This window comes from Motacilla alba, chromosome Z, assembly GCF_015832195.1.
Source record: "Motacilla alba alba isolate MOTALB_02 chromosome Z, Motacilla_alba_V1.0_pri, whole genome shotgun sequence".
NCBI lineage: Eukaryota > Metazoa > Chordata > Aves > Passeriformes > Motacillidae > Motacilla > Motacilla alba.
The window spans coordinates 671,116-698,133 of record NC_052046.1 but is presented as its reverse complement, the minus strand read 5'-3'; the positions used below and the strand labels follow the sequence as shown (position 1 = coordinate 698,133).

The following is a 27,018-nucleotide window of genomic DNA, read 5'->3' as shown; positions in this document are numbered from 1 at the left end:
TCACCCATTTTTTCACCCAATTTTCCCCCATTTTTTCTGATTTTTTTTTTCCATTTCATTCGGAATTTTTACCCAATTTTCCCCATTTTTCCCCAATTTTTCATTGATTTTCCTCCTTTTGAATGAATTGTTCCCAATTTCCCCCTTTTTTTTCTCATTTCTCCCCAATTTTTTTCTATTTTTTTTCTCCTTTTTCTTCTGAATTTTTTTATCCTTTTTTTCCCAATTTTTTCTCCCGTTTTCCCCCAATTTTTCCATATTTTTCCCCATTTTTTCTGAATTTTCCCCCATTTTCCCCCATTATTTCCCATTTATTTTCCCACTTATATCCCCATTTTTCCCTAGTTTTCCCCATTTATTTCCCCATTTTTCTGCCAATATTTCTCCCGTGTGTTCCCGTGTGTTCCCCATTCGTTCCCCCGTGTGTTCCCCGTTCATTCCCCTGTGTGTTCCCCGTTTATTCCCCCGTTCATTTCCCCGTGTGTTCCCCGTGTGTTCCCCGTTCTTTCCCCCGTTCATTCCCCCGTGTGTTCCCCGTTCATTTCCCCGTGTGTTCCCCGTGTGTTCCCCGTTCTTTCCCCCGTTCATTCCCCCGTGTGTTCCCCGTTCATTCCCCCGTGTGTTCCCCGTGTGTTCCCCGTGCGTTCCCCGTCTGTTCCCCGTTCATTCCCCCGTTCATTCTCCCGTTCATTCCCCCGTGTGTTCCCTGTGTGTCCCCCGGTCGTTCCCCCGTTCGTTCCCCCGTGTGTTCCCCATGCTCCCCCGTGTGTCCCCCGTTCCCGGTGCCGTGTCCCTGCCCGTGTCCCGCGTCCCCGCGCGGGCGCCTCGGCGCTCGCGGGAGCTGTGGTGCCGCCGTTCCGCTGCAGGGGCTCCGGAGCTCGCGGCGGCGCCGGCGCGGCCACGACCCGCACGGCCAGGGCGCGCCTCGGCGGGGGACCGTGACCGCCATCGGCCACGGTGACAGCGCGGGACACGGGGGACAGGGAAACATGGGGACACGGGACACGGGGACAGGGGAAACATGGGGACACGGGGACTGGGGACAGGGGAAACATGGGGACACGGGGACTGGGGAACATGGGGACACAGGGACAGGGGAAACATGGGGACACGGGGACAAGGGAACATGGGGACACGGGACACGGGGACAGGGGAAACATGGGGACACGGGGACTGGGGAACATGGGGACACAGGACACGGGGACAGGGAAACATGGGGACAGGGAAACATGGGGACACGGGGACAGGGGAAACGTGGGGACACGGGGACTGGGGACGGGAAACGTGGGGACACGGGGACTGGGGAAACATGGGGACACGGGGAGAGGGGGGACTGGGGAACAGGGGAAATGGGGAACATGGGGACTGGGGAACATGGGGACACGGGACACAGGAACATGGGAAACGGGGAACATGAGGACATGGGGACTGGGGAACAGGGGAAACGGGGAACATGGGGACTGGGGAACATGAGAAACATGGGGACACGGGGACATGGGAATCATGGGGACACGGGGACACAGGAACAGGGGAACATGGGGACTGGGGAACATGAGAAACATGGGGACACGGGGACACGACATGGGAACAGGGGAACATGGGGACACGGGAACAGGGGAAGAGGGGAAACATGGGGACATGGGAACAGGGGGACTGGGGAACATGGGGACACAGGGACTGGGGAACATGAGAAACATGGGGACACAGGAACATGAGAAACATGGGGACACAGGAACATGGGAAACATGGGGACACGGGGACAGGGGAACAGGGGAACAGGGGAAACGGGGAACATGGGGACACGGGAACAGGGGAAGAGGGGAAACATGAGGACACGGGGACAGGGGGACTGGGGAACAGGGTAAACATGGGGACACGGGAAACATGGGAAACGGGGAACTTGGGGACACGGGAACAGGGGAACATGGGGACACTGGGACATGGGGACATGGGAAACATGGGGACATGGGAAACGTTGGGACACGGGAACAGGGGACACGGGAACATGGGGACACGGGAACAGGGGAAATGGGGAACGTGGGGACACGGAAACATGGGACATGGGGACACGGGAACATGGGGACATGGAACAGGGGAACATGGGAACATGGGAAACGGGGAACATGGGGAGAGGGGGACATCGGGACTGGGGAACATGGGGACATAGGGACTGGGGAACATGGGAACACGGGGAAACATGGGGACATGGGAACATGGGAACACGGGAACATGGGAACATGGGAAACGGGGAACTGGGGAACAATAGGACTGGGGAACATGGGAACATGGGGGAACACGGGAAACATGGGGAACATGGGAACATGGGGGGAACACGGGAAACATGGGAACATGGGGGGAAATGGAGAAAAATGGGAGAAAATGGGGGGAAAATTGGAATAAAAATGGGGAAAAATTGGAAAAAATGGGACAAAATCAGAATACAAAGGGGGGGAAATAATGGGAAAAATTTAGGGGAAAATCAGAATAAAACTGGGGAAACTGGGAAAAAATTGGGAAAAATTGGAATAAAAATTGGGAGAAAATTTGGAAAAAATGGGAAAAAATTGGAGAACAAATGGTGAAAAACTGGGGAAAGATCAGGGGAAAATGGGGAAAAACTCGGAGAAGAATGGGAAAAATGGGGAAAAATTGGGAAAAAATGGAATAAAAATTGGGGAAAAGTTGAGAATATGAGCTGAGGCTGCTGGGTACAACAGGCACGGGGAGGGGACGGCACAGGAGGGGACAGTGACAGCCCTGGGTGATGGTGAGAAGGGGAAATGGGGAAAAACTGGGAAAAAACAGGAGAAAATCAGAATAAAAATGGGGGAAAATGGGAAAAAAATGGGAAAAAAACAGGAAAAAATGGGGAAAAATTGGGAAAAATTGAGGAAAAATGGGGAAAAATGGAATAAAAATGGAGAATAATTGAGGAAAAATTGGGATAAAAATTGGGAAAATTGGGAGAAAATCGGGGAAAAATTGGGGGAGAAAATGGGAAAAAATCAGAATAAAAATGGGGAAAATTGGGAGAAAATAGGGAAAAAAATCAAAATAAAAATGGGGGAAATTGATAAAAATTGGGACTAATTGGGGAAAATATCAGGACTAACTGGGGGAAAGTTGGACAAAAATTGGGTAAAAATGGGGAAAAATCAGTATAAAAATGGGGGAAACTTGGGAAAAAATCAGAGTAAAAATTGGAGAAAATTGGGAAAACATTGGGGAAAAATAGGGGAAAATTGGGGAAAAATTGGAAGAAAAATGGGGAAAAAATCAGAATAAATATTGGGGAAAAATTGGAAAAAATCCTAATAAAAATGGGGGGAATTTGGGAAAAATTGGGAAGAAATGGGGAAAAATGGGAGAAAATTGGGGAAAAGTTGACAAAAAATCGGAAAAAAACGGGGAGAAAATGGAGCAAAAATTGGGGGAAGATTGGGGGAAAATCAGGTAAAAGATGGGGAAAAATTGGGAGAAAAATGGGGTAAAAATTGGAATAAAAAAGGGAGAAAAGATGGGGAAAAGTTGGAATATAATGGGAAAAATTGGGAAAAAGTCGGAGAAAAACTGGGGAAAAACAATGAAGAAAAATGGGGAAAATTTGGGAAAAAATGTGGAAAATATGAGGAAAATTTGGGATAAAATTGGAAAAGAATGGGGGGAAAATTGGGAAAAAATGGAATTTTTTTCCCTTGGTTTTCGGGGTTTTTTTCTGATTTTTTGTTCCATTTTTTTCCCACTTTTTCCTTTTGAAAATTGATTTTTTTCCCTTTTTCAGTTCCTAGTGCAGCTCCTCAGAACGTGTCCTTGGAAGTGGTGAATTCCAAGGTAAGGCAGCAAAAATTCCCAAAAACTGTCCAAAAAAATCCCCCCAAAAAGTTTAAAAAATCCTTAAGAACCTTAGAAAAAATTCCCAAGAAATTTCTAAAACATTTCCAAAAAATCCCCAAAAGTCCCCCAAAATTTCCCAAAAAATTCTCCACAAAAATCAAAAAAAATTCCTAAAAAATAAAAAACCTCCTCAAACATTTCCCCAAAAATTCCAAAAAGTTCTCCCAAAAATTCCAAAAAAACTCAAAATAAAATTCTGAAAAATTCCTAAAAAATTCTGAAAAATTCTTAAAAAGTTCCTCCAAAAATTCCAAAAAATCTTTAAAAGTTCTCCCAAAAATCCCAAAAAATTCCTCCAAAAATTCAAAAAAATTCCCCCTAAAATTGCAAAACAAATTCCTCAAAATTCCTCAAAATTTCCTGTAAAATCCCCCCAAAATTCCAAAAAAATCCCAAAAATTTCCCCAAAATTGCAAAAATTCTCCAAAAAATTTGTAAAAAATTCCCCAAAAATTTAAAAAAAATGCTTGAAGAATTCCTCCCAAAAAAAACTCTAAAAATTCCCTAAAAATTCTTAAGAATTCTGAAAAAATTCCTAAAAAACCCCCAAAATTCGAAAAAATTTCAAAAAAAAATCCAAAACCCCAAAATTCCCCCAAAAATCCTGAAAATCCCCCATAAAAATTCCAAAAAGTCCTAAAGAATTCCCGAGAAGTTCTAAAAAAGTCCAAAAAAATCTGTAAAAGATCTAGAAAATTCTTAAAATAATTCACAAAGAATCTGGAAAAAAAATTTGAAGTTTTTTTTAAATTCCCAAATAATTCTCAAAAAATCTGTTTAAATCGCTTAAGAATTAAATGAAAATGCTCAAAATTTCCCAACAAAATGCCAAAAGTTCTAAAAAAGACCCCAAACATTAAAAAAAGAAGGACAAATTCCGAAAATATTCACTGAAGATTTTGTCAAAACTTCGATAGAAAAATTTCAAAAATCCTTTAAAAATTCTCAAAAATTGCCAAGAAAATTCCTAAAACGTGGAATAAAAATTCTCCAAATTTCCCCCGAAAATTCCCCAAAAATTCTAAAAACGTCCCTAAAGATTCCCAAGAGAGCCTAAAAAACAATGAAAACGTCCCTAAAGATTGGAAAGAGAGCCTAAAAACAATGAAAACGTCCCTAAAGATTCTCTAGAGAGCCTAAAAACAATGAAAACGTCCCTAAAGATTCTCTAGAGAGCCTAAAAACAATGAAAACGTCCCTAAAGATTGGAAAGAGAGCCTAAAAACAATGAAAACGTCCCTAAAGATTCTCTAGAGAGCCTAAAAACAATGAAAACGTCCCTAAAGATTGGAAAGAGAGCCTAAAAACAATGAAAACGTCCCTAAAGATTGGAAAGAGAGCCTAAAAACAATGAAAACGTCCCTAAAGATTGGAAAGAGAGCCTAAAAACAATGAAAACGTCCCTAAAGATTCTCTAGAGAGCCTAAAAACAATGAAAACGTCCCTAAAGATTGGAAAGAGAGCCTAAAAACAATGAAAACGTCCCTAAAGATTCTCTAGAGAGCCTAAAAACAATGAAAACGTCCCTAAAGATTCCCAAGAGAGCCTAAAAACAATGAAAACGTCCCTAAAGATTCTCTAGAGAGCCTAAAAACAATGAAAACGTCCCTAAAGATTGGAAAGAGAGCCTAAAAACAATGAAAACGTCCCTAAAGATTGGAAAGAGAGCCTAAAAACAATGAAAACGTCCCTAAAGATTCCCAAGAGAGCCTAAAAACAATGAAAACGTCCCTAAAGATTGGAAAGAGAGCCTAAAAACAATGAAAACGTCCCTAAAGATTCCCAAGAGAGCCTAAAAACAATGAAAACGTCCCTAAAGATTGGAAAGAGAGCCTAAAAACAATGAAAACGTCCCTAAAGATTCTCTAGAGAGCCTAAAAACAATGAAAACGTCCTAAAGATTCTCTAGAGAGATGAAAACGTCTCTAGAGTCCCTAGATTCTCTAGAGAGCCTAAAAACAATGAAAACGTCCCTAAAGATTCTCTAGAGAGCCTAAAAACAATGAGAGATTGGAAAGAGAGCCTAAAAACAATGAAAACGTCCCTAAAGATTCTCTAGAGAGCCTAAAAACAATGAAAACGTCCCTAAAGATTCTCTAGTCCCTAGAGAGAGCCTAAAAACAATGAAAACGTCCCTAAAGATTGGAAAGAGAGCCTAAAAACAATGAAAACGTCCCTAAAGATTCTCTAGTCCCTAGAGCCTAAAAAACAATGAAAACGTCCCTAAAGATTCTCTAGAGAGCCTAAAAACAATGAGAGATTGGAAAGAGAGCCTAAAAACAATGAAAACGTCCCTAAAGATTCTCTAGAGAGCCTAAAAACAATGAAAACGTCCCTAAAGATTGAGAGCCTAAAAACAATGAGAGATTCTCTAGAGAGCCTAAAAACAATGAAAACGTCCCTAAAGATTGGAAAGAGAGCCTAAAAACAATGAAAACGTCCCTAAAGATTGGAAAGAGAGCCTAAAAACAATGAAAACGTCCCTAAAGATTCCCAAGAGAGCCTAAAAACAATGAAACGTCCCTAAAGATTGGAAAGAGAGCCTAAAAACAATGAAAACGTCCCTAAAGATTCCCAAGAGAGCCTAAAAACAATGAAAACGTCCCTAAAGATTGGAAAGAGAGCCTAAAAACAATGAAAACGTCCCTAAAGATTCTCTAGAGAGCCTAAAAACAATGAAAACGTCCCTAAAGATTCTCTAGAGAGCCTAAAAACAATGAAAACGTCCCTAAAGATTGGAAAGAGAGCCTAAAAACAATGAAAACGTCCCTAAAGATTCTCTAGAGAGCCTAAAAACAATGAGTCCCTAGATTCCTAGAGAGCCTAAAAACAATGAAAACGTCCCTAAAGATTCTCTAGAGATTCTCTAGAGAGCCTAAAAACAATGAAAACGTCCCTAAAGATTGAGAGCCTAAAAACAATGAGAGAGAGCCTAAAAACAATGAAAACGTCCCTAAAGATTCTCTAGAGAGCCTAAAAACAATGAAAACGTCCCTAAAGATTCTCTAGAGAGCAAAAACAATGAGTCCCTAGCCTAAAAACAATGAAAACGTCCCTAAAGATTCTCAATGAGTCCCTAGAGAGAGCCTAAAAACAATGAAAACGTCCCTTGGAAAGAGAGCCTTGGAAAGAGAGAGCCTAAAAACAATGAAAACGTCCTAAAGATTGGAAAGAGAGCTAAAAAACAATAAAAACATCCCTAAAGATTGGAAAGAGAGCCTAAAAACAATGAAAACGTCCCTAAAGATTCCTAAAAAACAATGAGTCCCTAGCTCTAGAGAGCCTAAAAACAATGAAAACGTCCCTAAAGATTGGAAAGAGAGCCTAAAAACAATGAAAACGTCCCTAAAGATTCTCTAGAGAGCCTAAAAACAATGAAAACGTCCCTAAAGATTGGAAAGAGAGCCTAAAAAACAATGAAAACGTCCCTAAAGATTCTCTAGAGAGCCTAAAAACAATGAAAACGTCCCTAAAGATTCTCTAGAGAGCCTAAAAACAATGAAAACGTCCCTAAAGATTGGAAAGAGAGCCTAAAAACAATGAAAACGTCCCTAAAGATTCTCTAGAGAGCTAAAAACTGAAAACGTCCCTACAAAAAACAATGAAAAGAGAGCGTCCCTAAAGATTCTCTGAGTCCCTAGAGAGAGCCTAAAAACAATGAAAACGTCCCTAAAGATTGGAAAGAGAGCCTAAAAACAATGAAAACGTCCCTAAAGATTCTCTAGAGAGCCTAAAAACAATGAAAACGTCCCTAAAGATTGGAAAGAGAGCCTAAAAACAATGAGTCCCTAAAGATTCTCTAGAGAGCCTAAAAAACAATGAAAACATTCTCTAGAGAGCTAAAAACAATGATTCTCTGAGTCCCTAGAGAGAGCCTAAAAACAATGAAAACGTCCCTAAAGATTCTCTGAGAGAGAGCCTAAAAACAATGAAAACGTCCCTAAAGATTCTCTAGAGAGCCTAAAAACAATGAAAACGTCCCTAAAGATTCTCTAGAGAGCCTAAAAACAATGAGTCCCTAGATTGGAAAGAGAGCCTAAAAACAATGAAAACGTCCCTAAAGATTGGAAAGAGAGCCTAAAAACAATGAAAACGTCCCTAAAGATTCTCTAGAGAGCCTAAAAACAATGAAAACGTCCCTAAAGATTGGAAAGAGAGCCTAAAAAACAATGAAAACGTCCCTAAAGATTCTCTAGAGAGCCTAAAAACAATGAAAACGTCCCTAAAGATTGGAAAGAGAGCCTAAAAAACAATAAAAACATCCCTAAAGATTGGAAAGAGAGCCTAAAAACAATGAAAACGTCCCTAAAGATTGGAAAGAGAGCCTAAAAAACAATGAAAACGTCCCTAAAGATTCTCTAGAGAGCCTAAAAACAATGAAAACGTCCCTAAAGATTGGAAAGAGAGCCTAAAAACAATGAAAACGTCCCTAAAGATTCTCTAGAGAGCCTAAAAACAATGAAAACGTCCCTAAAGATTGGAAAGAGAGCCTAAAAACAATGAAAACGTCCCTAAAGATTCTCTGAGTCCCTAGAGCCTAAAAACAATGAAAACGTCCCTAAAGATTCTCTAGTCCCTAGATTGGAAAGAGAGCCTAAAAACAATGAAAACGTCCCTAAAGATTCTCTAGAGAGCCTAAAAACAATGAAAACGTCCCTAAAGATTGGAAAGAGAGCCTAAAAACAATGAAAACGTCCCTAAAGATTCTCTAGAGAGCCTAAAAACAATGAAAACGTCCCTAAAGATTGGAAAGAGAGCCTAAAAACAATGAAAACATCCCTAAAGATTGGAAAGAGAGCCTAAAAACAATGAAAACGTCCCTAAAGATTGGAAAGAGAGCCTAAAAACAATGAAAACGTCCCTAAAGATTCTCTAGAGAGCCTAAAAACAATGAAAACGTCCCTAAAGATTGGAAAGAGAGCCTAAAAACAATGAAAACGTCCCTAAAGATTGGAAAGAGAGCCTAAAAACAATGAAAACGTCCCTAAAGATTCTCTAGAGAGCCTAAAAACAATGAAAACGTCCCTAAAGATTCTCTAGAGAGCCTAAAAACAATGAAAACGTCCCTAAAGATTGGAAAGAGAGCCTAAAAACAATGAAAACGTCCCTAAAGATTCTCTAGAGAGCCTAAAAACAATGAAAACGTCCCTAAAGATTGGAAAGAGAGCCTAAAAAACAATAAAAACATCCCTAAAGATTGGAAAGAGAGCCTAAAAACAATGAAAACGTCCCTAAAGATTGGAAAGAGAGCCTAAAAAACAATGAAAACGTCCCTAAAGATTCTCTAGAGAGCCTAAAAACAATGAAAACGTCCCTAAAGATTCTCTAGAGAGCCTAAAAACAATGAAAACGTCCCTAAAGATTCTCTAGAGAGCCTAAAAACAATGAAAACGTCCCTAAAGATTGGAAAGAGAGCCTAAAAACAATGAAAACGTCCCTAAAGATTCTCTAGAGAGCCTAAAAACAATGAAAACGTCCCTAAAGATTCTCTAGAGAGCCTAAAAACAATGAAAACGTCCCTAAAGATTGGAAAGAGAGCCTAAAAACAATGAAAACGTCCCTAAAGATTCTCTAGAGAGCCTAAAAACAATGAAAACGTCCCTAAAGATTCCCAAGAGAGCCTAAAAACAATGAAAACATCCCTAAAGATTCTCTGAGTCCCTAGAGGAAAGAGAGCCTAAAAACAATGAAAACGTCCCTAAAGATTCTCTGAGTCCCTAGAGCCTAAAAACAATGAAAACGTCCCTAAAGATTCTCTAGAGAGCCTAAAAACAATGAAAACGTCCCTAAAGATTGGAAAGAGAGCCTAAAAACAATGAAAACGTCCCTAAAGATTGAGAGCCTAAAAACAATGAGTCCCTAGATTGGAAAGAGAGCCTAAAAACAATGAAAACGTCCCTAAAGATTCTCTAGAGAGCCTAAAAACAATGAAAACGTCCCTAAAGATTGGAAAGAGAGCCTAAAAACAATGAAAACGTCCCTAAAGATTCTCTAGAGAGCCTAAAAACAATGAAAACGTCCCTAAAGATTGGAAAGAGAGCCTAAAAAACAATAAAAACATCCCTAAAGATTGGAAAGAGAGCCTAAAAACAATGAAAACGTCCCTAAAGATTGGAAAGAGAGCCTAAAAAACAATGAAAACGTCCCTAAAGATTCTCTAGAGAGCCTAAAAACAATGAAAACGTCCCTAAAGATTGGAAAGAGAGCCTAAAAACAATGAAAACGTCCCTAAAGATTCTCTAGAGAGCCTAAAAACAATGAAAACGTCCCTAAAGATTGGAAAGAGAGCCTAAAAACAATGAAAACGTCCCTAAAGATTGGAAAGAGAGCCTAAAAACAATGAAAACGTCCCTAAAGATTGGAAAGAGAGCCTAAAAAACAATGAAAACGTCCCTAAAGATTGGAAAGAGAGCCTAAAAACAATGAAAACGTCCCTAAAGATTGGAAAGAGAGCCTAAAAACAATGAAAACGTCCCTAAAGATTCTCTAGAGAGCCTAAAAACAATGAAAACGTCCCTAAAGATTGGAAAGAGAGCCTAAAAACAATGAAAACGTCCCTAAAGATTCTCTAGAGAGCCTAAAAACAATGAAAACGTCCCTAAAGATTGGAAAGAGAGCCTAAAAACAATGAAAACATCCCTAAAGATTGGAAAGAGAGCCTAAAAACAATGAAAACGTCCCTAAAGATTGGAAAGAGAGCCTAAAAACAATGAAAACGTCCCTAAAGATTCTCTAGAGAGCCTAAAAACAATGAAAACGTCCCTAAAGATTGGAAAGAGAGCCTAAAAACAATGAAAACGTCCCTAAAGATTGGAAAGAGAGCCTAAAAACAATGAAAACGTCCCTAAAGATTCTCTAGAGAGCCTAAAAACAATGAAAACGTCCCTAAAGATTCTCTAGAGAGCCTAAAAACAATGAAAACGTCCCTAAAGATTGGAAAGAGAGCCTAAAAACAATGAAAACGTCCCTAAAGATTCTCTAGAGAGCCTAAAAACAATGAAAACGTCCCTAAAGATTGGAAAGAGAGCCTAAAAAACAATAAAAACATCCCTAAAGATTGGAAAGAGAGCCTAAAAACAATGAAAACGTCCCTAAAGATTGGAAAGAGAGCCTAAAAAACAATGAAAACGTCCCTAAAGATTCTCTAGAGAGCCTAAAAACAATGAAAACGTCCCTAAAGATTCTCTAGAGAGCCTAAAAACAATGAAAACGTCCCTAAAGATTCTCTAGAGAGCCTAAAAACAATGAAAACGTCCCTAAAGATTGGAAAGAGAGCCTAAAAACAATGAAAACGTCCCTAAAGATTCTCTAGAGAGCCTAAAAACAATGAAAACGTCCCTAAAGATTCTCTAGAGAGCCTAAAAACAATGAAAACGTCCCTAAAGATTGGAAAGAGAGCCTAAAAACAATGAAAACGTCCCTAAAGATTCTCTAGAGAGCCTAAAAACAATGAAAACGTCCCTAAAGATTGGAAAGAGAGCCTAAAAACAATGAAAACGTCCCTAAAGATTGGAAAGAGAGCCTAAAAACAATGAAAACGTCCCTAAAGATTGGAAAGAGAGCCTAAAAACAATGAAAACGTCCCTAAAGATTGGAAAGAGAGCCTAAAAACAATGAAAACGTCCCTAAAGATTGGAAAGAGAGCCTAAAAACAATGAAAACGTCCCTAAAGATTCTCTAGAGAGCCTAAAAACAATGAAAACGTCCCTAAAGATTGGAAAGAGAGCCTAAAAACAATGAAAACGTCCCTAAAGATTCTCTAGAGAGCCTAAAAACAATGAAAACGTCCCTAAAGATTGGAAAGAGAGCCTAAAAACAATGAAAACGTCCCTAAAGATTCCCAAGAGAGCCTAAAAACAATGAAAACGTCCCTAAAGATTGGAAAGAGAGCCTAAAAACAATGAAAACGTCCCTAAAGATTCTCTAGAGAGCCTAAAAACAATGAAAACGTCCCTAAAGATTGGAAAGAGAGCCTAAAAAACAATAAAAACATCCCTAAAGATTGGAAAGAGAGCCTAAAAACAATGAAAACGTCCCTAAAGATTGGAAAGAGAGCCTAAAAACAATGAAAACGTCCCTAAAGATTGGAAAGAGAGCCTAAAAACAATGAAAACGTCCCTAAAGATTGGAAAGAGAGCCTAAAAACAATGAAAACGTCCCTAAAGATTCTCTAGAGAGCCTAAAAACAATGAAAACGTCCCTAAAGATTCTCTAGAGAGCCTAAAAACAATGAAAACGTCCCTAAAGATTCTCTAGAGAGCCTAAAAACAATGAAAACGTCCCTAAAGATTCTCTAGAGAGCCTAAAAACAATGAAAACGTCCCTAAAGATTGGAAAGAGAGCCTAAAAACAATGAAAACGTCCCTAAAGATTCTCTAGAGAGCCTAAAAAACAATGAAAACGTCCCTAAAGATTCTCTAGAGAGCCTAAAACCAATGAAAACGTCCCTAAAGATTGGAAAGAGAGCCTAAAAACAATGAAAACGTCCCTAAAGATTGGAAAGAGAGCCTAAAAACAATGAAAACGTCCCTAAAGATTGGAAAGAGAGCCTAAAAACAATGAAAACGTCCCTAAAGATTGGAAAGAGAGCCTAAAAACAATGAAAACGTCCCTAAAGATTCTCTAGAGAGCCTAAAAACAATGAAAACGTCCCTAAAGATTCTCTAGAGAGCCTAAAAACAATGAAAACGTCCCTAAAGATTCTCTAGAGAGCCTAAAAACAATGAAAACGTCCCTAAAGATTCTCTAGAGAGCCTAAAAACAATGAAAACGTCCCTAAAGATTCTCTAGAGAGCCTAAAAACAATGAAAACGTCCCTAAAGATTGGAAAGAGAGCCTAAAAACAATGAAAACGTCCCTAAAGATTCTCTAGAGAGCCTAAAAACAATGAAAACGTCCCTAAAGATTGGAAAGAGAGCCTAAAAACAATGAAAACGTCCCTAAAGATTCTCTAGAGAGCCTAAAAACAATGAAAACGTCCCTAATGATTCTCTAGAGAGCCTAAAAACAATGAAAACGTCCCTAAAGATTCTCTAGAGAGCCTAAAAACAATGAAAACGTCCCTAAAGATTGGAAAGAGAGCCTAAAAACAATGAAAACGTCCCTAAAGATTCTCTAGAGAGCCTAAAAACAATGAAAACGTCCCTAAAGATTGGAAAGAGAGCCTAAAAACAATGAAAACGTCCCTAAAGATTGGAAAGAGAGCCTAAAAACAATGAAAACGTCCCTAAAGATTGGAAAGAGAGCCTAAAAACAATGAAAACGTCCCTAAAGATTCTCTAGAGAGCCTAAAAACAATGAAAACGTCCCTAAAGATTCTCTAGAGAGCCTAAAAACAATGAAAACGTCCCTAAAGATTGGAAAGAGAGCCTAAAAACAATGAAAACGTCCCTAAAGATTGGAAAGAGAGCCTAAAAACAATGAAAACGTCCCTAAAGATTGGAAAGAGAGCCTAAAAACAATGAAAACGTCCCTAAAGATTGGAAAGAGAGCCTAAAAACAATGAAAACGTCCCTAAAGATTCTCTAGAGAGCCTAAAAACAATGAAAACGTCCCTAAAGATTCTCTAGAGAGCCTAAAAACAATGAAAACGTCCCTAAAGATTGGAAAGAGAGCCTAAAAACAATGAAAACGTCCCTAAAGATTCTCTAGAGAGCCTAAAAACAATGAAAACGTCCCTAAAGATTCTCTAGAGAGCCTAAAAACAATGAAAACGTCCCTAAAGATTCTCTAGAGAGCCTAAAAACAATGAAAACGTCCCTAAAGATTCTCTAGAGAGCCTAAAAACAATGAAAACGTCCCTAAAGATTCTCTAGAGAGCCTAAAAACAATGAAAACGTCCCTAATGATTCTCTAGAGAGCCTAAAAACAATGAAAACGTCCCTAAAGATTGGAAAGAGAGCCTAAAAACAATGAAAACGTCCCTAAAGATTCTCTAGAGAGCCTAAAAACAATGAAAACGTCCCTAAAGATTGGAAAGAGAGCCTAAAAACAATGAAAACGTCCCTAAAGATTCTCTAGAGAGCCTAAAAACAATGAAAACGTCCCTAAAGATTGGAAAGAGAGCCTAAAAACAATGAAAACGTCCCTAAAGATTCTCTAGAGAGCCTAAAAACAATGAAAACGTCCCTAAAGATTGGAAAGAGAGCCTAAAAACAATGAAAACGTCCCTAAAGATTGGAAAGAGAGCCTAAAAACAATGAAAACGTCCCTAAAGATTCTCTAGAGAGCCTAAAAACAATGAAAACGTCCCTAAAGATTCTCTAGAGAGCCTAAAAACAATGAAAACGTCCCTAAAGATTGGAAAGAGAGCCTAAAAACAATGAAAACGTCCCTAAAGATTCTCTAGAGAGCCTAAAAACAATGAAAACGTCCCTAAAGATTGGAAAGAGAGCCTAAAAACAATGAAAACGTCCCTAAAGATTCTCTAGAGAGCCTAAAAACAATGAAAACGTCCCTAAAGATTCTCTAGAGAGCCTAAAAACAATGAAAACGTCCCTAAAGATTCTCTAGAGAGCCTAAAAACAATGAAAACGTCCCTAAAGATTGGAAAGAGAGCCTAAAAACAATGAAAACGTCCCTAAAGATTGGAAAGAGAGCCTAAAAACAATGAAAACGTCCCTAAAGATTCTCTAGAGAGCCTAAAAACAATGAAAACGTCCCTAAAGATTCTCTAGAGAGCCTAAAAACAATGAAAACGTCCCTAAAGATTGGAAAGAGAGCCTAAAAACAATGAAAACGTCCCTAAAGATTCTCTAGAGAGCCTAAAAACAATGAAAACGTCCCTAAAGATTGGAAAGAGAGCCTAAAAACAATGAAAACGTCCCTAAAGATTCTCTAGAGAGCCTAAAAACAATGAAAACGTCCCTAAAGATTGGAAAGAGAGCCTAAAAACAATGAAAACGTCCCTAAAGATTGGAAAGAGAGCCTAAAAACAATGAAAACGTCCCTAAAGATTCTCTAGAGAGCCTAAAAACAATGAAAACGTCCCTAAAGATTCTCTAGAGAGCCTAAAAACAATGAAAACGTCCCTAAAGATTCTCTAGAGAGCCTAAAAACAATGAAAATGTCCCTAAAGATTCTCTAGAGAGCCTAAAAACAATGAAAACGTCCCTAAAGATTGGAAAGAGAGCCTAAAAACAATGAAAACGTCCCTAAAGATTCTCTAGAGAGCCTAAAAACAATGAAAATGTCCCTAAAGATTCTCTAGAGAGCCTAAAAACAATGAAAACGTCCCTAAAGATTGGAAAGAGAGCCTAAAAACAATGAAAACGTCCCTAAAGATTGGAAAGAGAGCCTAAAAACAATGAAAACGTCCCTAAAGATTCTCTAGAGAGCCTAAAAACAATGAAAACGTCCCTAAAGATTCTCTAGAGAGCCTAAAAACAATGAAAACGTCCCTAAAGATTGGAAAGAGAGCCTAAAAACAATGAAAACGTCCCTAAAGATTGGAAAGAGAGCCTAAAAACAATGAAAACGTCCCTAAAGATTCTCTAGAGAGCCTAAAAACAATGAAAACGTCCCTAAAGATTGGAAAGAGAGCCTAAAAACAATGAAAACGTCCCTAAAGATTGGAAAGAGAGCCTAAAAACAATGAAAACGTCCCTAAAGATTCTCTAGAGAGCCTAAAAACAATGAAAACGTCCCTAAAGATTGGAAAGAGAGCCTAAAAACAATGAAAACGTCCCTAAAGATTGGAAAGAGAGCCTAAAAACAATGAAAACGTCCCTAAAGATTGGAAAGAGAGCCTAAAAACAATGAAAACGTCCCTAAAGATTCTCTAGAGAGCCTAAAAACAATGAAAACGTCCCTAAAGATTGGAAAGAGAGCCTAAAAACAATGAAAACGTCCCTAAAGATTCTCTAGAGAGCCTAAAAACAATGAAAACGTCCCTAAAGATTCTCTAGAGAGCCTAAAAACAATGAAAACGTCCCTAAAGATTGGAAAGAGAGCCTAAAAACAATGAAAACGTCCCTAAAGATTGGAAAGAGAGCCTAAAAACAATGAAAACGTCCCTAAAGATTCTCTAGAGAGCCTAAAAACAATGAAAACGTCCCTAAAGATTGGAAAGAGAGCCTAAAAACAATGAAAACATCCCTAAAGATTGGAAAGAGAGCCTAAAAACAATGAAAACGTCCCTAAAGATTCTCTAGAGAGCCTAAAAACAATGAAAACGTCCCTAAAGATTGGAAAGAGAGCCTAAAAACAATGAAAACGTCCCTAAAGATTCTCTAGAGAGCCTAAAAACAATGAAAATGTCCCTAAAGACTCTCTAGAGAGCCTAAAAACAATGAAAATGTCCCTAAAGATTCTCTAGAGAGCCTAAAAACAATGAAAACGTCCCTAAAGATTGGAAAGAGAGCCTAAAAACAATGAAAACGTCCCCTAAAGATTGGAAAGAGAGCCTAAAAACAATGAAAACGTCCCTAAAGATTGGAAAGAGAGCCTAAAAACAATGAAAACGTCCCTAAAGATTCTCTAGAGAGCCTAAAAACAATGAAAACGTCCCTAAAGATTGGAAAGAGAGCCTAAAAACAATGAAAACGTCCCTAAAGATTCTCTAGAGAGCCTAAAAACAATGAAAACGTCCCTAAAGATTGGAAAGAGAGCCTAAAAACAATGAAAACGTCCCTAAAGATTGGAAAGAGAGCCTAAAAACAATGAAAACGTCCCTAAAGATTGGAAAGAGAGCCTAAAAACAATGAAAACGTCCCTAAAGATTCTCTAGAGAGCCTAAAAACAATGAAAACGTCCCTAAAGATTGGAAAGAGAGCCTAAAAACAATGAAAACGTCCCTAAAGATTCTCTAGAGAGCCTAAAAACAATGAAAACGTCCCTAAAGATTCTCTAGAGAGCCTAAAAACAATGAAAACGTCCCTAAAGATTCTCTAGAGAGCCTAAAAACAATGAAAACGTCCCTAAAGATTCTCTAGAGAGCCTAAAAACAATGAAAACGTCCCTAAAGATTCTCTAGAGAGCCTAAAAACAATGAAAACGTCCCTAAAGATTCTCTAGAGAGCCTAAAAACAATGAAAACGTCCCTAAAGATTCTCTAGAGAGCCTAAAAACAATGAAAACGTCCCTAAAGATTCTCTAGAGAGCCTAAAAACAATGAAAACGTCCCTAAAGATTCTCTAGAGAGCCTAAACAGCTGTATGAGGCCCGAGGCGGGCGGGGCAGGGCCCGGGTGCAATGTCTGAAATGTCTGAAATGTCTGAGATGTCACGTCTGAGATGTCATGTCTGAAACGTGGCTGCCGTTCAGAGCAGTGGCCGAGGCGGGGCAGGGCCCAGGTGCAATGTCATGTCTGGGATGTCACGTCTGAGATGTCATGTGTGAGATGTCATGTCTGAGATGTCATGGCTGAGATGTCACGTCTGAGATGTCACGTCTGAAATGTCACGTCTGAAACATTGGTGGCTGCCGTTCAGGGCAGCGGGCCGAGGCGGGGCAGGGCCCGGGTGCAATGTCATGTCTGAGATGTCTGAGATGTCATGTCTGAGATGTCATGTCTGAGATGTCACGTCTGAAACATCGGTGGCTGCCGTTCAGGGCAGCGGGCCGAGGCGGCCGTTGGGTGCCCGCGGCGCGGTGCCCGGCGCCCACGGAGCGCGGCGCCGCAGGAGCGCCGCCGGCGGAGACGCGCGGACGCCCGGCGGCCTCGGGCCCCTCCTCGCAGGTGGGCAGCGACCCCGGAACCCCGAAAACCCCGCGAGCCCGGAGGGAACAAACGGCGCTCCCACAAAACCCCGGCCGAGCCCCAAACTCCCCAAACGTTCAGCTCCGCGTCTCATAAAACCCCCAAAAACTCACTTTCTACCACGAGAAAAACCCCAACATTTCCCCAAGAATTCGCCCAAAAAGTCCCCAAAAAAACCCCCGAAGAATCGCTCAAAAATCCCCAAAAACCCCCCAAAATCCCCAAAACCCCCCACCAAATTCCCAAAAAATCCCAAAAAATCCCCAAGAAATTCCAAAAACTGCCCCAAAAATCGCCCAAAAATTCACCCCAAAATTCCCATTTTAAGCCCAAAACACTTTCAAAAGAATTCCCAAAAAATCCCCAATAAATCCCAAAAATTCTTCCAAAAATTCTTCAAAAAATTTCCATTTTAACCCAAAAATTTTTTTCAGAAATTTCACAAAAAATCCTCCAAAAATTCCCCAAAAAGCTCCAAAAATTCCTAAAAAATCCCCATCAAATTCCAAAAAAATTCTCAAAAAATTCCAGAAAGGTCCCAAAAAATTCCCCAAAAATTCCCAAAAAATATCCAAAAAGTCCTCTAAAAATTCCCATTTTAACTCCAAAAACCCCCAATAAATCTCCTAAAAATTCCCAAGAAAATCCCTAATAAATTCCTAAAAATTTTCAAATAATCCGCAAAGAAATTCCCAAAAATTCTCTGAAAATTCCCTGAAAATTCCCAAAAAATCCCCCAAAATTCCCAAAAACTCCCCAAAAATTCCCATTTGAACCCGAAATAAATCCCAACAAATCCCCCAAAAATTAAAGAAAACCCCAAAAATTCACCGAAAATGCCCCAAAAATTCCCCGAAAATTTCCAAAAAATCCCCCAGAATTCTCATTTTATGCCCTAAAAAAATCCCAAAAAATTCCCCAAAATCCCCCGAAAGTTTCCAAAAATTCCTCAAAAAATCTCCCCCAAGAGTATAAACGATCTCCAAAAAATCCCCAATAAATTCACAAAATTCCCCAAAAAATTCCCCAATAAATTCCCAAAGTTTCCCCTAAAACTGACAAAAAATCTCCCAAAAAACTACCCTAAAATTCAGTCTTTGACCCCCAAAAATCCCCCAGAAATTCCCCAAAAATTAAAATCTCCAAAAAAATCTCCAAACATTCCCCCAAAAATTCTGAGAAGGTTCCAAAAACTTCCAAAACAATTCCCCAATAAATGGCCCAGAAATTCCCCAGAGGTGAGTTCTGGAGCCCCAGAGATGCCCCGAGGCGCCCTCCGGTCCCGAAACGCCCCAGTCCCCTCGCGGTCCCGATCCCATTCCCTGCACCGAGCCCCCCGGAACGCTTCCCCAGTCCCCTCGCGGTCCCGTTCCCGTTCCCGTTCCCGTTCCCGAGCCCCCCGGAACGCTTCCCCAGTCCCCTCGCGGTCCCGATCCCGTTCCCGAGCCCCCCGGAACGCTTCCCCAGTCCCCTCGCGGTCCCGATCCCGTTCCCGATCCCGATCCCGTTCCCGAGCCCCTCGGAACGCTTCCCCAGTCCCCTCGCGGTCCCGATCCCGATCCCGTTCCCGAGCCCCCCGGAACGCTTCCCCAGTCCCCTCGCGGTCCCGTTCCCGATCCCGTTCCCGAGCCCCTGGGAACGCTTCCCCAGTCCCCTCGCGGTCCCGTTCCCGTTCCCGATCCCGTTCCCGATCCCGTTCCCGATCCCGTTCCCGATCCCGATCCCGTTCCCGAGCCCCCCGGAACGCTTCCCCAGCCCCGCAGCGCGGCCCCCAGCGCGGCGGGAACGGCACGGCGCCGCCCTCGGGCCCGGCGGAGCCTGACGCGCCCCACGGAGACACGGACGGTAAGGGGAGAGCCGTGCAAACGGACACGGGCAGGGAACGGGAAAAGGGCAGAGAAAACGGGAACACGCTGGGAAAATGGGGAAATTGGGAAAAAACGGAGAAATATTGGGGGAAAATGGGAGAAATGGAGAAATATTGGGGGGAAATTGGGGGGAAATTGGGAGAAATGGAGAAAAATTGGGGGAAAATTGGGGGGAAATTGGGGGAAAATGGAGAAATATTGGGGGAAAATGGGGAAAAATGGAGAAATATTGGGGGAAAATTGGGGGGAAATTGGGAGAAATGGAGAAATATTGGGAAAATTGGGGGGAAAATGGAGAAATATTGGGGGGAAATTGGGAGAAATGGAGAAATATTGGGGGAAAATTGGGGGGAAAATTGGGGGAAAATGGAGAAATATTGGGGGAAAATTGGGGGGAAATTGGGAGAAATGGAGAAATATTGGGGGAAATTGGGGGGAAATTGGGAGAAAATGGAGAAATACTGGAGGAAAATGGGGAAAAAATGGAGAAATATTGGGGGAAATTGGGGGGAAATTGGGGGAAAATGGAGAAATATTGGGGGAAAATTGGGGGGAAAATTGGGGGAAAATGGAGAAATATTGGGGGAAAATTGGGGGGAAATTGGGAGAAATGGAGAAATATTGGGGGAAAATTGGGGGGAAAATGGGGAAAAAAACGGAGAAATATTGGGGGAAAATTGGGGGGAAACTGGGGGGAAATATGGGATAAAACTGGGGGGAAATGGGGATGGAATGGGGAAAAATCTGGAATAAAATGGGGAAAAGTGATGGAATACTGGGGAGAAAATGGCAGAAAACAGCAGTGAATAAAATAGGGGAAAATTGGGGGGAAAATCAGTGTATTTAGGGGAAAACGTGGGGAAAAAGGAAGAATAATTACGGGGGAAAAGTGGGGGAAGTGGGAAAAAATGGGGGAAAATTGGGGGGGAAATGGGGAAAAATTGGGAAAAATTTGGAATAAAATTGGGGAGAAATTGGGGGGAAATTGGGAAAAAGTGGGGAAAAAATGGGGAGAAATTGGGGCAAAGATGGGAAAATATGGGATAAAATTGGGGAAAAGTGGGAAAAAATTGGGGGACAATTGGAGGGAAAATGGGGGAAAAATCAGGAAAAAACTGGGCAAAAAAAAGAGAAAATTTGAGAAAAAATAAGGAAAAAATGGGGAAAAAATAAGGAAAAATGGGGGGAAAAATTGGAAACAACAGGGAAAATCGGGAAAAAATTGGGAAACAATGGGGGGAAAAATAGGGAAAAAATCATTAAAAGTTGGGAAAAATTTAGGGGAAAAAGGGGAAAAATCGGAAATAAACGGACAAAAAAACTTGGGAAAAATGGGGAAAAATTGGGAGAAAATGGTAAGGAAAAATACGAGAAAATTGTGAGAAAGGGGTTGAAGATCAGAAAACAATCAGAAGAAAGGAGAGCGCCGCGGTTCCGGCGGCGCCGTGAGCCCGGGCCGGTGCCGGTGTCGTTGCAGACGCGCGCGTCCCCGAGCGGCCGGGCTCGCTGCGGGCGCGGCCGCTGCCCGCGGGCATCGCGCTCAGCTGGACGCCGCCCGCGGCGGGCGCGCCCGTGCGCGGCTTCCTGATCGGCTACGGCGTGGGCAGCCCGTACGCGCGCAGCGTGCGCCTGCACGGCGCCCGCGCCTCCTACTCCATCCTCGGCCTGGGCAAGTGCGCGCCGCGGGCCCCGCCTGCCTCCCTGCCTGCCTGCCTGTCTGTCTGTCTGTCTGCCTGCCTGTCTGTCTGTCTGCCTGTCTGTCTGTCTGCCTGCCTGTCTGTCTGCCTGTCTGTCTGTCTGTCTGTCTGTCTGCCTGCCTGTCTGTCTGCCTGTCTGTCTGCCTGTCTGTCTGTCTGTCTGTCTGTCTGCCTGCCTGTCTGTCTGTCTGTCTGTCTGCCTGCCTGCCTGTCTGTCTGCCTGTCTGTCTGTCTGCCTGCCTGCCTGCCTGCCTGCCTGTCTGCCTGCCTGCCTGCCTGCCTGCCTGTCTGTCTGTCTGCCTGTCTGCCTGCCTGCCTGTCTGCCTGCCTGCCTGTCTGCCTGCCTGTCTGTCTGTCTGCCTGTCTGCCTGCCTGCCTGTCTGCCTGCCTGCCTGTCTGCCTGCCTGTCTGCCTGCCTGCCTGTCTGTCTGTCTGTCTGCCTGTCTGTCTGCCTGCCTGCCTGTCTGCCTGCCTGTCTGCCTGTCTGTCTGTCTGCCTGTCTGTCTGCCTGTCTGTCTGTCTGTCTGTCTGCCTGCCTCCCTGCCTGCCTGTCTGTCTGCCTGTCTGCCTGCCTGCTGCCTGCTGCCTGTCTGTCTGCCTGTCTGCCTGTCTGCCTGTCTGCCTGCCTGTCTGTCTGTCTGTCTGCCTGTCTGTCTGTCTGTCTGCCTGCCTGCCTGCCTGCTGCCTGCCTGCCTCCCGCCCGCTCCCGGCCCCTTCCCGCCTCTCAGTTCCCTCTTAGTTTGTTTCCCAATTTCCCCCCTTTTTCACCATTTCCCCCCCGGTTTTCCCCCAGTTTTCTCCCGTTTCCCCCCATTTTTCCCATTATTTCCCTTTTTTCTCCCGTTTACCCCCCATTTTTTTGCCATTTTCCCCCAATTTTCCCTCTCATTTTTTCACCAATTTTCCCAATTTCCCATTTTGTTCCCCATTTTATTCCCAGCTTTTTCCCCGTTTTATTTCAGTTCTATTCCCATTTTTTCCCTAATTTTTCCCTGATTCTCACCCAATTTTTCCACATTTATTCCCCAATTTTCCCCCCTTTTTCACCATTTTCCCCCCGGTTTTCCCCCCAATTTTCTCCCGTTTTCCCCAAATTTTCCCCCATTTTTCCCATTATTTCCCTTTTTTCTCCCGTTTACCCCCCATTTTTTTGCCAATCTTCCCCAATTTTTTTCACAAATTTTCCCAATTTCCCAGGTTTTTTCCCCATTTTTTCCCCATTTTATTCCCAGCTTTTTCCCGTTTTATTTCAATTTTATTCCCATTTTTCCCTAATTTTTCCCTAATTTTCACGCAATTTTTCCCCATTTATTCCCTATTTTTTCCCCATTTATTCCCCAATTTTTCCCCTTTTTCCCCGTTTTCCCCGTTTTTCCTCCTTTTATTCCCATTTTATTCCCATTTTTCCCTAATTTTCCCGATTCTCACCCCGATTTTTTGCCCATTTATTCGCCATTTTTTCCCATTATTCTCCCATTTTCCCTCCCATTTTCCCCCATTTATTCCCCATTTATCCCCATTTTTCCTTATTTTATTCTCATTTTGTTCCCATTTTTCCCTAATTTTTGCCTGATGTTCACTCCAATTGTTTCCCCATTTATTTCCCATTTTTCCCACTATTCCCCCATTTTCCCCCCTTTTTCCCCATTTTTCCCCATTCCCATTTTTTTTCTCATTTTAATCCCATTTTATTTCCATTTTTCCCTAATTTTCCCTGATTTTCACCCAATTTTCCCCAATTTTCACCCATTTTTCCCCATTTTCCCCCATTTCCCCCCCCTTTTCCCCATTTTTTTCACCCATTTTTTCCCTTTTCCCCCGTTTATTCCCCATTTATTTTTAATTTTTCCCCTTTTATTCCCCATTTTTTCCTCAATATTCCCCCAATTTTCCCCCAATTTTTCCCACATTTTCCCCCATTTTTTTAATGTTTTCTCCAATTTTTTCCCATTGTGTTCTCATTTCTTCTCTAATTCTCCCCAATATTTCTTCAATTTTTTCCCATTGTTTCCCAGTTCTTTGGTAATTTTTCCTCAATTTGTTCCCATTTTATTCCCATTTTTTCCCCATTTTAGTCCAATTTTTTCCCAGATTTCTCCCAATCCTTCCCCATTTTCCCCCATTTTATTTCCATTTTTCCCCCATTTTATTCTCATTTTTCTCCATTTTATCCCATTTTATCCCATTTTTTCCCATTTTGTTTTCAATTTTCCCCCAATTTTCCCCATTTCTTCCCATTTTTCCCATTTCTTCCCCATTTTATTCCAATTTTATTCCAAATTTTCCCCATTTTTTTCTCGAATTTATTCCCATTTTTCCCCATTTTTTCCCTTTTTTCCCCATTTATTCCCGATTCTATTCCAAATCTTTCCCCATTTTTGCCCAGTTTTTCCCCTTTTTCCCCCATTTTTTTCTCATTCATTCCCTGTTTTTCCCCGATTTTTTCTCTATTTTATTCTCAATTTATTCCAAATTTTTCCCCAGTTTTCCCCATTTTCCCCAATTTTTCCCCATTTTTTCCCATTTATTGCCCATTTTATTCCAATTTTTTCTCGATTTGATTCCCACTTTATTCCAAATTTATCCCCATTTTCCCCATCTTTTCCCCAATTTTCCCCAATTTTCCCACCTTTTTATTCCCAATTTATTCCAATTTTCCCCCCAATTTTCCCCCCATTTATTCCCCATTTTATTCCCATTTCTCTCCAGTTTTTCCCCTATTTTCCCCAATTTTCCCCCCAATTTTTCCCCATTTCCCCCCCTTTTTTCCCCCATTTATTCCCCATTTTATTCCCATTTTATTCCAAATTTTCTCCCATTGTATTCCCATTTCCCCCGATTGCATTCCCATTGCATTCCCACTGCATTCCCATTGCATTCCCACTGCATTCCCATTGCATTCCCACTGCATTCCCGCTGCATTCCCACTGCATTCCCACTGCATTCCCATTGCATTCCCATTGCATTCCCACTGCATTCCCACTGCATTCCCATTGCATTCCCATTGCATTCCCACTGCATTCCCACTGCATTCCCATTGCATTCCCGCTGCATTCCCGCTGCATTCCCACTGCATTCCCACTGCATTCCCATTGCATTCCCACTGCATTCCCGCTGCATTCCCACTGCATTCCCATTGCATTCCCATTGCATTCCCGCTGCATTCCCGCTGCATTCCCACTGCATTCCCACTGCATTCCCATTGCATTCCCACTGCATTCCCACTGCATTCCCACTGCATTCCCATTGCATTCCCATTGCATTCCCATTGCATTCCCACTGCATTCCCACTGCATTCCCATTTCCTTGTTCCCCCTTCCCCCTTTGAATCACACGTTCCTGTTCCCATTGTTCCCCGTTCCTGTTGTCCCCGTTGCCATTGTCCCCGCTGTCCCCGTTCCCGTTGCCATCCACGGCTCCACCGCCGCTGTTCCCTGTCCCCGTTCCCGTTGCCGTTGTCCCCCGTTCCCGTTGTCCCCCTTCCATTGCCGTTGTCCCCGTTGCCGCTGTCCCCGTTGCCGCTGTCCTCGTTCCGGCTCCCGTTGTCCCCGTTCCCGTTGTCCCCGTTCGCGCTGTCCCCGCTGTCCCCGGTGCCACGCGGCGCTCTCCCCATTCCCGTCCCCGTTCGCGCTGTCCCCGCTGTCCCCGGTGCCACGCGGCGCTGTCCCCGTTCGCGCTGTCCCTGTTCCCGTTCGCGCTGTCCCCGCTGTCCCCGGTGCCACGCGGCGCTGTCCCCATTCCCGTCCCCATTCGCGCTGTCCCCGCTGTCCCCGTTCGCGCTGTCCCTGTTCCCGTCCCCGCTGTCCCCGGTGCCACGCGGCGCTGTCCCCATTCCCGTCCCCATTCCCGTTCCCGTTCGCGCTGTCCCCGCTGTCCCCGGTGCCACGCGGCGCTGTCCCCGCAGAGCCCAACTCGCAGTACGTGATCTCGCTGAAAGCCTTCAACAACGCCGGCGAGGGAGCTCCGCTCTACGAGAGCGCCACCACCAGGGCGGCAGGTGCACTGCGGCGCGGGAAACTGGGCATGGAATGGGAATGGGGGAAAGGGAATGGATGGGAATGAATGGGAATGAATGGGAATGAATTGCTCTCTACGAGAGCGCCACCACCAGGGCGGCAGGTGCACTGCGGCGGGGGAAACTGGGGATGAAATGGGAATGGGGAATGAATGGGAATGAATGGGAATGGGGGAAAGGGAATGAATTGCTCTCTACAAGAGCGCCACCACCAGGGCAGCAGGTGCACTGCGGCGCGGGAAACTGGGCATGGCATGGGGGAAAATGGGGAATGAATGGGAATGAATGGGAATGAAATGGGAATGACTGCCCTCTGTGAGAGCGCCACCACCAGGGCGGCAGGTGCACTGCGGCGCGGGAAACTGGGCATGGAATGGGAATGGGGGAAAGGGAATGAATGGGAATGAATGGGAATGGATTGGGAATGAAATGGGAATGACTGCCCTCTGTGAGAGCGCCACCACCAGGGCGGCAGGTGCACTGCGGCGGGGAAAATTGGGGAATGAAATGGGAATGGGGGAAAGGGAATGAATGGGAATGGATTGGGAATGAATGGGAATGAAATAGGAATGAATTGGGGATGAATTGGGGATGAATTGGGAATGAAATGGGAATGAATTGGGGATGAATTGGGAATGAATTGGGGATGAAATGGGAATGAATTGGGAATGAATTGGGGATGAAATGGGAATGAATTGGGGATGAAATGGGAATGAAATGGGGATGAATTGGGGATGAATTGGGAATGAATTGGGGATGAAATGGGAATGAAATGGGGATGAAATGGGAATGAATTGGGAATGAATTGGGAATGAATGGGAATGAAATGGGAATGAATTGGGAATGAATTGGGAATGGATGGGAATGAAATGGGAATGAATTGGGGATGAATTGGGAATGAAATGGGGATGAATTGGGGATGAATTGGGGGAAAATGGGAGCAGAATTGCCCTCTGTGAGAGCGCCACCACCAGGGCGGCAGGAGCAGCGCGGCGGCTCCGCGGCACGGCGGCAGCCTGCAGGACTGCGGGGAAAATTGGGGATCAGCTGGGGAAATGGGGAAAAGGGAATGAATGGGGAAAATGGGGAAAAAGTGGGAAGAGATTGGGAATAAAATGGGGAAAAGGGGAATGAATTGGGAATAAAATGGGGGAAAAACGGGGGCAGAATTGCCCTCTATGAGAGGGAGACCACCACGGGTGCAGGTGAAAGAAATTGAATGTTTTGGGGAAAAAATGGGGAAAAATTGGAAATAAAATGGGGAAAAATAAGGAATAAAATAAGAATAAAATGGGGGGAAAATGTGGGAAAAAAAGGACGAAAAACAGGAATCAATTGGGGAAAATGAGGAATAAAACGGGGTAAAATTGGAGGAAAATGGGGAAAAAAATTGGAAATAAAGCGGGGGAAAAATTGGGGGGAAACTGGGGAAAAATGGGAGAAAAATGGGAATGAAATGGGGGAAAATTAGGAATAAAATGGGGGGAAATTGGGGAAAAATAAGAATAAAATGGGGGAAAAAGGCAAAAATTTGGAATAAAACGGGGAAAATTGGAGGAAAATCGGGAAAAAATTGGAAATAAAATGGAAAAATTGGGGAGAAGATAGGGGGAAAATGGGAATCAAAGGGGGGAAAATGGGGAAAAACGGGGGGAAATGAGAACAAAATTGGGAAAAAATGGGAATAAAACAGAAAAATGAGAAAAAAGAGGAAACACTGGGGAAAAATTAGACATAAAATGGGCGAAAATTGGAAATAAAATGGGGGGAAATTGGGAACAAAACGCAGAAAAAAATAAGAAAAAAGGGAAAATTGGGGAAAAATTAAACATAAAATGGGGAAAA

At 42.7% G+C, this 27,018-nt stretch overlaps 1 protein-coding gene across 1 annotated transcript in view; it reads left to right on the top strand.

Annotated features, from left to right (window-relative positions):
• DCC (DCC netrin 1 receptor) overlaps positions 1-25,240 on the top strand; it is a 49,471-nt gene extending 24,231 nt beyond the window's left edge. Inside the window, exons 11-16 of the mRNA XM_038124180.1 lie at positions 867-957; positions 3,782-3,831; positions 17,446-17,668; positions 19,349-19,438; positions 20,939-21,134; positions 25,063-25,240. Coding sequence (XP_037980108.1) covers positions 867-957; positions 3,782-3,831; positions 17,446-17,668; positions 19,349-19,438; positions 20,939-21,134; positions 25,063-25,240 — 828 coding nt within the window. The remainder of the gene's footprint in view (positions 1-866; positions 958-3,781; positions 3,832-17,445; positions 17,669-19,348; positions 19,439-20,938; positions 21,135-25,062) is intronic.
• Positions 25,241-27,018: the final 1,778 nt, after the last annotated feature.